The 11,496-nt window shown below is 35.5% G+C and overlaps 2 protein-coding genes across 4 annotated transcripts; both read right to left on the minus strand.

Annotated features, from left to right (window-relative positions):
• Nucleotides 1-5,610: 5,610 nt before the first annotated feature.
• Nucleotides 5,611-8,627, minus strand: LOC108217910 (hypothetical protein). Of its 3 annotated transcripts, XM_017390823.2 has the most exons (5): nt 8,349-8,627; nt 6,928-7,830; nt 6,783-6,842; nt 6,638-6,694; nt 5,611-6,537 (listed from the first exon to the last, which is right to left on the minus strand). In XM_017390823.2, exons 2-5 carry the CDS (start codon nt 6,977-6,979, stop codon nt 6,146-6,148), a joined length of 561 nt encoding a protein of 186 aa, XP_017246312.1. In that variant the 5' UTR covers nt 6,980-7,830; nt 8,349-8,627; the 3' UTR covers nt 5,611-6,145. The 3 variants fall into 3 exon arrangements, 2 of the variants coding, with proteins under 2 accessions (XP_017246312.1, XP_017246310.1); XM_017390821.2 differs by lacking the exon at nt 6,928-7,830 and having other exon boundaries at nt 5,626-6,537; XR_010291008.1 differs by lacking the exons at nt 6,783-6,842; nt 6,928-7,830 and having other exon boundaries at nt 5,631-6,537.
• Nucleotides 8,628-9,446: 819 nt separating this feature from the next.
• LOC108217045 (berberine bridge enzyme-like 24) lies at nt 9,447-11,275 on the minus strand. The gene has a single exon (XM_017389897.2). The coding sequence runs from the start codon at nt 11,212-11,214 to the stop codon at nt 9,607-9,609; it is 1,608 nt and encodes a 535-aa protein (XP_017245386.1). The 5' UTR covers nt 11,215-11,275; the 3' UTR covers nt 9,447-9,606.
• Nucleotides 11,276-11,496: the final 221 nt, after the last annotated feature.

Below are 11,496 nucleotides of genomic sequence, written 5' to 3' on the forward strand. Positions count from 1 at the left end.
ATATACAGTGGGAAACCACTATCATCAAAAACAGTTCTTGAGCAGTACCTGAATTTTACATGGCGACCAACCGAACAAATTAGGAATTGACAGATTTATGGAGAGGCTATTATAGTTAGAAACAAAATCTATAAGAGAAAATCACTTTTAGGATAATGGCGGATACACATTTGAAATTCTTCATGCAAGGAGATTTTTAATTTTGCAAAACACATGGACCATGCATCATATATTCTTTCACAGCTGCGTAACCTGCTGGATCAAGTGCAGGGTCTGGAATTTCCGCGGACACAAACTTGTCAACATTCTCTGTTAAACACTTTTTTGAAGGTCCATCAAGCTAGATTAACATATGAACGTGAGGAAGTCCTCTCTTCTGGAATTCGACAACATTACTACAAGCAGAGAGGATGTTGCAGATTAACTTAAACTATAAGGATTTTGATGTCAGAAATGAGTACAAAAATGAAAAACTCCTTGTCATTTGAATAATATGCTCAGTAAATGCATATTGAACAAAAAGTATAAAATATGCTCATTAAATGCATATCTAACAGAAAGTATGAAATATGCTCAGTAAATGCATATTAGACACAAAGTAAATGAATTCTACAATATTCATCACTACAAGCGGAGTGGATGTTGCAGATTAAATTAAACTATAAGGATTTTGATGTGCGGAATGAGTTCAAAAATGAAAAACTCCCTGTCATATAATATAAATAATATGCTCAGTAAATGGATATTTAAGACAAAGTATAAAGATTTTTCCATAAAAAAAGACTCGTTACCTCCCATACATCTACCAAAATACGCCTTCTTCTTAATGTCGTCAAACTGTTCCAACTTCAACCGGAATAATCTTGAAATTATATCAGGGCAGTTTGCAGGAATGCATCCAGGAACAAAAACCATCATCATCTGAATCTCATCCCACATTGAATTACAGGTCATCGTGAGGAAAATGTCAGGATGTCCAACATGACAGCATGCTGCTAGCGCATCCTGAAAATTCTGTTGCATGTAATGTTTCGAACCAACATATATAGCTGGAAAAATCACACCTTTATCAACATTGGAGGAATTTGCATCTCCTTTCCAAACTGAATCAGTAATATGCGTATAGAGTTCATTACGCAGTATGGTCTGGTAAGTACGGGACCACAACAAACGGGTCTGCTCAATTGTTGAGAAAACATCCACCATGTATTGTTGATAAAGTCTGCCTCATAATCTCGGAGTAAGTCCTCCAATAAGATAAAAACCCAAAAAGGATAATAGTTGTGAATACAATTGCAGATGGTGTAATATGTAACAACCGGTAATTTCGAACTATTTCATAAGCTTGATATATATGTTCTAGGTTATAATGTCGAATACGTGGAATCGTTAGATAAGTGTATATATATTCTCTTGTTATGTGGTATTGCAAGTATCACTAATATAATTTTTATGCGATATATTTTGTACACGAGTAAGATTTCTTGTTACGCGATTTAGTGATAATTAGGATTTATACATGACTTGATGGCATAATTAGATTCTATTTCGTGTATAGATAGTCGTATGCGAGAGATTTCGCTATGCGATTAATTATCTTACACGATTCAGTGTTAATTTAATAGTCGCGGCTACGCGATTCAATAATAGTAGAGATAATCGTAATTAGTGGTAAATTATAATGCGAGCGATTATGTGATATGATATACGTATATAATAATAGTGCAAAGTCATTTCGTTGTGAATTATTACGTGTATTATTGTGTGTAAATTCTTTTATTACATAGATTATATATTAGAGTGTAATACTTGAAAATGCTTTTAAAAATATTTCTTTGTCCAAAATTTTCGATCATAATTTTGTTAAACTTGTAAAATCTCATAGTATTTATACTATTAATTTGATGATTTATGAAATTGTAGTTTATTTATTAAAATCCATTCATTTTATTCATACTTTTAATAATTATAAGATTTTACACTAGTACCCTTGCATGCATTTTGGTAAAGAATAGAGTCCAAGGGCATGACCGACTATTCACACCATTTGACTCTTGTAATTACCACTAAAACCTTGCATGCATTCTCACCTAAAGCCACTAGAAGGATAAATTTGTAACTACCCAAATCCACTCACTTCTAGTCTAGTCAAAAGCATAAGACTTCATCATTTCCTACACTACACTACACACAAAATCAAACCCACCAAACTCTCCTCCCTCTCTCTCATTTCAGCTGAGTAGAAACCCCCTCCCAAAACCATTGTACATTTCTTTTCATAACTCCATATACACACATAATTTACCACTCATCCAAGAGAGAAAAATCATCTCCTAGTCACAAGCTTCCATTTAAGGTTAGTTTGAGTTCTTGCATGTCACCAAGCCGAGATTTTCAACTTTGATTCATGTGAATCTAGAGTTGGAATCATGGTGGCTTAAATCTTGGGCAAAGGAGTGGTCTTGAGGAGGTGTAATGCCCCCATTGTCAAGCCACACCCTTGAAGCTCACCCATTCGGCAATGACTCTAAGGAGCCGAATGGAACCCCTTCTGTAAAATGGTTTTCTTGACAAAACGGAGGCTTGAATGTGATGTTTAAAGAGTCCTTAATCTGTTATATAATGTTTTACAAAGATTTGATACTTGCATGTTATGATTTGTGCAAAAGATTTGAAGTTAAGTGCTTTTATGCCATGACTTTCATAGTATAAAGTGTATGCTGATTTTGTCACTTTTAAACTGGTTTTTGATCAATGCATGCCTCGCTTTATGCCATAAAATGCTAGTATAAGACGTGCCATGATTAGTCATGTTCAGTTCTGATGTATTATGTGATTTTATATGGAGTATTAGATCGAAATCATGCTTTAAAATGTTGAAAACCAATATGCTCTGCTCTGCTGAGATTTTGTTGCTTCGGTAATGTGATTTTTGAGGCTTGATTTGTGTTGTAATTTCTTGTATAAGGCTATACAGTAGTTTTATATAGATTATAGAGTAGAGTTGTTGGCTTGGTTGTTGTTGAATGGTGTTAAGATGGGTGATAAGGTGGAAGGAGGCACACACTAGCACTGGACAAAATTTTTGCACATAGAAACTAGGAGTTTTGGTGTTAATATGGTTGGGTTTTTCTTGTCCCGAGTGTCCAGGAGTTGAGAGTGAGCTTAGTCATGATTTCAGTAGCCTTAAATCACCAAAGCCCCTGCATTTAGGTAGGTATACATACCCAAAACAGTAGCTACCCCAAAACAGGGCAGAATTGAGTAATCTGTGTTCTTGTGAGGTTTTCACCTTGTCATGAGTGATGCCTTCATGGATCCTTGGCTTACCTGAGCTTAGTGAACCCTTAGGAAGCCTAACAAACCATTAGAACCCAAAACCTAGTAAGAAAACAGAGTTTTAAATCAGAAAACACAAGGCAGTTGGGAAACAGGGTAGTTTTCAGCAGTGTCAACTTTGTGTAATAACCTGGGAAGTTTCAGATGGGGCCTTGGAGTGAAACCAAGTCTGACAGATAACCTTAAGAGTTGGGAATCCATGGGAATTGATTTGGTAGGAATGCACTTAGTACACATCAAGTTATCTCAGTTAGGATGCAGGTAGTGCAGAGAGGTTGCAACAGAGAACCTCACTGTGCCCTTTGAACATTTTAAACCAAATTGTGTGAGGCCTTTGTATTGTATCAATTGCACAAGTAAGTTTAGAGTCTTAGAAACCTATTAGGAGTAATTTAGAGTGAAGGCCCTAGTTAGAGCATCTTATTTTCACTAAGTAACCGAGAACAGCCTTAGAGAGCCATTGGAGAGTTGTAAGTGCAACTCTTGCATGATTGTCAAGGGTATAAGGTCTGAGTTCTTGCAAGCACTTTTAGGATTAAGATAAGGTCAGTATGGGGAGTTTAGAAGTTTAGAAATAAGCCTTTATGTGCTACTTGCTTATGTGTTTAGGAGTTTAAGTATATAGTATATGATATATATATATATATATATATATATATATATATATATATATATATATATATATATATATATATATATAATAAATCATGCCATGTCATTATGTGACTATGTGAATTATGTGACTATGTGGGGTATGTGATTACATGATTATGTTAATTGTCTTTCATATATATATATATATATATATATATATATATATATATATATATATATATATATATATATATATATGAGCATGTAAACCTATAGTTAAGTACGTGTAATGATTTTTATATCGGTAGTTATATAAAAAATAGAAGTATTAGGATACGTAACTAGAAAATAGGCGCGTGTAATATAAAATAGACTTAAAGTTCCAATTAGTGACGAGATTAATATAATGTGTAGGTTCCGAGGCGAGAGGAAAGGCCCGTACCATCAAGATTGAATAATCCTAGAATCTTGAAAAGGCAAGTTACTACATCCTTGACCTTACAATTGTTGCAAATATATGTGTACCCGTGACTCGTAAATCCTTATGAATATTTAGTTGCGAAATCACCATGCCTGTTATATTCGCAAATATCTTGATATAAAATTCCGATCATACTGGTACCTTCCTTTCGAATATATCCTTACATTTGTACCCAAAATGTTAGATTCCCTATTAAGAACTTCCAATAACACCATAACACATATACTTTTATAAATACCGAATAACACTTTGATAGAATTGACTTTCTTTTGAATTTGGAACTTACCCCCTTAAGTCTAATATGCGTTTAACACATCATTAGTGAATTTGAATCTCATTGCCATATTTCAATAAAAATGAGATTAAACCTTTTTCCGGCGTCCATGTTATAAATCAAAATGAATAATAAAATGTTTTCTTTAGTGATTTGGACTAGACGCAAGTCCTCTTCACATTTTATTAGGCTCACATATAGCCTAGGGATCCCATTATATTTGAGAACCCAGCGCGGTTCGGGATTACTTCGCGGCTGATCACCATGATGATTATATGATTATAACATGTTGCCATATTGCCATGATGCCATGATTTCTATACCATGATTATCCATGTGTTTTGCCATGCCTATTCATTATATTATCATGAATCTTAATGATCGCTTTATCATTTATTCTTGATTCTGTTTTGGACACCCCTGGATATTATTATAATGCCATGTTTTTAGGACTGCTAGTACTTGCTGAGCGTCTTTGCTCATGTTCTCGTATTTAACCCCCTTTTACAGCTAGCAACTGTGGTACACACAAAGAAAACCGCACGTAAGTCGACCACTGGCTACGCCGAGAACTGTTTGAGGGTGAAGGTAGTTATATATGATATAAGCGGCTTTCTCTTTATATATTGTACTAGTTAGATGGGCTGATCCAAACTCTGAACTTATAAGATCTTTTGGGACATGTATTTCACTCTTTTGGAATTCGTAATTACTCTTTGGACTTGTAATTGACTTAGTATTATCTTTTGGGGATTTATATTATGTAATCCTAATTTCCGGATTTATTATTTATTTGTCACTTGTTCATATTATATCAATTCGTGTGTGTGTGTGTTGGTTTGGGGTGTGACATAATACATCATTAATTATAAAGAAATGATAGTTTGTGTAATATTAACCTTCATTGTCTCTAACTTGGAATCTGTAAGAGTAATAGTCTTTCATTGATATCATATCAAATTCTTTAATAGAACCTTCATCTACACTCTGAAAAGTATTCTATTGTGGTAATCGCCCTCGCCATTTCGAAAAAGGAGAGGGTATTGCAGAGCCATCTATTTTGGATGATTATATGATATTGTTTGCAAGCCGCCAAATTTTGGCTCAACTATAATATCACGATCAGGACTTGTATTATCGCTTGTACCAACCATGATTCCAACAACCTCATCAGAAGATGATATATGATTCTCTCTACCACTTTGTGATTTACATACTTTAAGTTCCACCTTTAAACCAACAAAGTCACACTGTTCTAATCGATCTCGTGTCGTACGAAACTTATCCACCAATTCATTGGTCGGATCGAACATTTGTATGAGTCCTTGAATCACATCTTTATTAACAGTTTTTTGATCTTCAACATTGACCCAACGTAGCCTATTATTCACTTCATTTACGATGTCGTAAATGTAGAGTTGGCAATACTTTGGTCGTTGGCCATCATCCGATATTAACTACCTAAAGACATGATGATTCTGTCCGTTCAATCTATAAATATAAGGACCTCTGCCATTGTGTATAGAGTTGTCAACATTTCCACCAGTTGACGTAAAAGAAAACATGATATTGTATAACCAGATGCTACGCTGAAAGTCAGCTGCGGTTTCTTTGTTATTATACAATTGCAGCAAGTACTCGGGAGTTGGAGGAGTAGGGGGAAGCCTAAGATCACCCTTTTTACAGCATATTGAGAATAATAGAATTCCTTTGGTAACATTCTTATTTGTGCGTTCAACTTTCCAAAGGCGCGCATTGCATTTTGAACATATACATTCGGGACTACCAAGGCTAACATATTCCTTTGGTATAACTTTGGAAGCCTTTAATTGTCTTTGCTCTACAACATCTGAAAAAACATAAGTCTGTTCAACAAACAGTCACATATGCAAAAATGTATTCAAGTAAAAAACATTGCTATCATAAACAGTGACATAGTATGCACTAACCACTTTCAGATTCTACATCCATTGAAGGGTTGTAGTTTTCATCAGTGCTGGAATAACCTGTTACAATGAAGGTTGAATAAACTTAAATTTACACATACGAATTGGCAGAGAGCACCAACCATGAGAAAGTAGTTAAAATACTAACCAACTAAGTAGTCACTGCCAAATTCATCAGAAAACTCAGGATCTTGAACAATAGAATACTCTAAAATAAAGATGATGACATTGAATAAAAACCTCTCTTTACAAAATAATAAAATATTACCAAAAAAGTGACATATAAAGCATACCAATGTCATCGTCTGCCTGATATTTGTTTTTTTGAAGATTTTGAGATGACATATCTGTGAAAAAGGCCTCTTGTGGTGCCTCCAAACTTAATCCTACTCATTCGAGATTTAGACCTTGTGCGACTAATTGTTTCGTTTTCAACAATGTTAGTAATATTAGACAACGGAGTTCTTGTTGTAGAGTTGCCATTTTGTGAGAACCTAGTAACTAAACCTCTTCTTAAAGCCTTACAAACAGACAAATTTGTATACTTTAGAATCAAATAAAAATAGTCATTAAACAAAGTGCTCTACTACAGGAATGTAAACCTTCATATGATAAATAGCTGTTGCATTGATTAAAAGTCTCGAGACTTGCTTGTGTTGGGCATGACGAAGCTGCATGAGGTATACATGTGAGACTTGGTTTGAATACATAGTAAAGCCTATCATTGCAATCGAAAACATAATAATTTGAGGATACCATAGTTATCAGGAGTGAATGGAGACAAAGGAATGAATGGTTGTCAGGAGTTAATGGAGACCATGGTATTTGTTGAATGTAATTAGGAAAACATAATAATTTGAGGATACCATAGTTATCAGGAGTGAATGGAGACAAAGGAATGAATGGTTGTCAGGAGTTAATGGAGACCATGGTATTTGTTGAATGTAATTAGGAGGAAGAACATAAAGATTTAATCATCACTAATGTAGACACTAATTTGAAATTTGAAAATTGAATTCTTAAAAAAATGAAAAGAATTACAGCTTGCAAGTGCTGGGTTGTCCTTGTAGCCGGTGATGCGGAGAATGATGGCTGTAGTTTTCCAAATTTTACAAAATATTGGCTGGAATTCAAAAATTACAGATTGATGGCTGGACTTTTCCTCCGCGTTTTAATAAGGTGGCTGCCGTCAAGATCTGTTAAATTTAAACCGTTAAATCTAAAAAAATAAAAAAAAAGAAGGGTAAAAATGGATTTCTACACAAATTTATGCGCAGCCGCCTGGAACTCCACACCTCCTCCAACCTTCACCCGAGTTTACCCCTCCGACAGAAACCAGCACCCCTGCTCCCCGCTCTACTGATTCTGGCAAACACCAGTCTCCACCAACAGCTAAACCTACACCCCTCAGCCACTAACAACTCCGACGATTACATTGCTAAAAACTATAAGTTCAAGAAACAAATACATCTAAAAGGATTACCAATAACTCATCTTTCAATCTACAAAAATCACATAAAAATTCACTTAATCAGTTCAAATTATGAATTCAAAAAACAGGTTCATCTGAAAAGATCATCAACAACCCAACTTCAATTCATCCATTTTCCACAAAACTCAATTTACAAAATCCCCTAAAAATCTCAATCAATCAAATACAACACTAAAATCACAAATTCAAGAAAAAAAGAGAGAGAGAGAAACAAAAGAAAACCTGGCAATTTCACGGTCAATTCCACTAGTAGATGCAGTGATAATACAAGTGAAATCTTTGGGGAGAAGAGGAAGAGGAATCGGATTCTCAAGATGACTAGCCATGATTCTCTCAAACAACATCTCATAAATCACATTAAACCATCCTCTTAACCATTCAATCCAGCCCAACCCCTTCTTCTTCATTAAGTTGCTTATACTCTCTTCTCCACTGACACTCATGTTTTTTCAATCAGAGTTCTTGTTCTTCTTCGTTAGCTCTATCTTGACTGCACAGTAATACATATGTTTGTGCGTAAGAAACCACTTTTACCCTTCTTTTTCTTTATTTTTTTTGGGCTTAACGCCTAAATTTAACGGACCTTGACGGCGCTATCTTATTAAAATACGAAGGTAAAGTCCAGCCACCAATCTGTAATTTTTGGACTCCAGCCAACATTTTATAAAATTTGGAAAACTACAGCCACCACTTTGTCGTTTACTCCAACTTTTATAATAATTGTCTATACATATTATATTATCCATATATATATTAGATCATCCAAACTCATGCTACCATTATAATGAGTTAATACCGAACAAATTCTCCATTTAACCCAATATATTTTCATAATTGAATCAATGATCACCATTAATTGAGACACAAACGTCCATCCGTCAATGAGTCTTGTAGTATAGGATGTTATATACTAAGGTGTGTTCATTTGCATGGAATAGAATGAGGGAGAATGAAATTACAAATATTCTAGAAATTTTATGGAGAAAGAAGAAAGTATGAGATAATAGTGACTAAATATAAATCGGTTTAAATTTATTGTGATAAAGAAGACAAGTAAAGATTATTTAGAAATGGAATGAGAATTTCTTCTATAACATGTGGATAAGAATTATATTTAAAATAGTAGAAATGGATTGATAGTGAAGGATTGAAAGTTATAGATATTTTATCTAATAACACTGAATACAAAATTCATTCCATTTTCTACCATTCCATTCTATCCAAATAAACACAACTTGATTATCTACCTTGTTGGCAACCGTTTTGGGACAATTCTTGACAGCAAGGAGCATAACTAGTATTTATTCACTACTACGAACATAAGGAAAACCAGGATTATGGACAGGCTTGCTATGTTAATCATTACGATAGAAGAATAGTAAATTTACTATCTTTATTTATGGATCACAAACAGAACCAACAACAATTATGAGAAGAATCACCAAACACAATTACACAGAGAGAAACTTAAATCCTAGCTTTAAAATTTTCCGGCAGGAATAGGAGGGATACTTTGCTCATGTCTAAAGAAATTTTCAGGATCCACCACTGATTTGATTTTAACCAACCTGTCAAAATTGTTCTTGAAGTAGCGTTTTCCCCATTTACTTGCCCGTTTGTAGCTTGTGATGCCTTTGGGGTTGTTCGTCCCCATGGTTAGGTCAACATAATTAACATATGCACTTCTCGGATTCTTGGTAACATAAGGAGTCAAATATTTTGCCAACTTTTTGATCCATTTCATGCGAATAGCTTCATCTGTATCCGTTTCTGCAAACCGGTTAAACTTGAACCAGGTTCCAGCTCTATAAGGAAACGGCAGTGCAGACTCCGAAACTTCATCCATTCTTCCTCCATAAGGTGTAAACTGCAAAGTTACTTTTGTTGGAGGCAGTTCATACATGAGATCCCATATACCTTCTAGCCCTTCTACTGGAATTGGTACTTCAGTGTAGTCATTATTCGATTTGAAAGCGGGTCGAGGTAGAACTGTCAAGTCTAGCAATATTTCAGGAGGCGTGAACAAAGGAAATCCTGACATGTACACCATGGCCTGAATCCAGCTTACTTCAAAACAATCTTCTCGTTTCACACCAAGCTCCGGGAACTGGCCTTCCATCGCGGAGAGCATCCCATCAGCTCGGCCCAAGTATAAGGCCTCGAATAAGAAGGTCATCGTTTTCTTATCGGCTCTAGCACTTGCATTGCTCAGGACACACTGTCCATCCGCCTTGATTTCAAGCTCTTTCGGGAGCCTCGGTGCAACTTCTTGGTACTTGTAGAAAATGCTTGTCAAATTTTGCTCTATTGTTCTGAAAACTTTGTAAACGGTCACAATTTTCGGAACTTTAATTAGTTTTACTTTCCAGGAAAGAACAACTCCAAAGCTACCACCGCCACCTCCTCTAATAGCCCAAAACCAATCTTCTCCCATTGATTTCCTATCCAAAATCCTCCCATAGGCATCGATCAACCGAGCATCGATGACGTGATCTGCAGCAAGCCCGTGTTTTCGCATCATTATACCATAACCCCCTCCACTTAAAATCCCTCCCACACCAACATTCGCAAATAAACCAGATGGAAATCCAAGAGTATCACTCTTCTGTCCGATCCTGTAGTAAAGTTCACCATTAGTCAAACCCGAACCGATCCACGCAGTCTCGGTTTCAGCATCAAAGCTAAATAACTTGAGATTAATAATATCGAGTACAACGAAAGGGACATGCGAAACATAAGAAAGGCCCTCGAAGCTATGACCACCACTCCGAATCCTCATTTCCAGGCCATATTTCTTGGAGCACCGAATCACGGTTTGGATCTGCGATTCGTTTACTGGCCTTATAATGACTAGAGGTTTCGGTGTGTCAGGTTTTTCAAAACGCAAATTATTGATGGTGGAGTTCAAGACTGGAATGAAGGAAGAATTTTGAGGGGTGTATACAAGGCCGGAAATCTCAGGAGAGTAACGGTTGATGCACTTGAGGAATTTTTTCGGAGGATTTTTATCTTTTGATACGGCAGCTGATGATGCACATGAGATTGTTAACATCAACAACACAAAACAAATGGAAACGCTACTCTTCATTTTGGGTCACCAGAACAATAAAAGTTTCAGAGTACTGTTTGATATGTAAGTTTGATGAGAGCTGCATGGTATTTATAGTGCATACATGAGGTTCAATGATTAAGACATTTTGTTGATTAGCAGTTTAGATCTACGATTTCTTGACAACTTCAACATGCAGTGTGAATATCTTTTTAGATAAAATTTAACTATAAATTAAGGTAAAAATGCCAGATAGATGTCACCCACAAAGACCGGGCCCTTTTTTTTTCCCTCACTGCCATGGCCATTTAATATTCACTT

The sequence above is a fragment of the Daucus carota genome, chromosome 4, assembly GCF_001625215.2.
Source record: "Daucus carota subsp. sativus chromosome 4, DH1 v3.0, whole genome shotgun sequence".
Lineage (NCBI taxonomy): Eukaryota > Viridiplantae > Streptophyta > Magnoliopsida > Apiales > Apiaceae > Daucus > Daucus carota.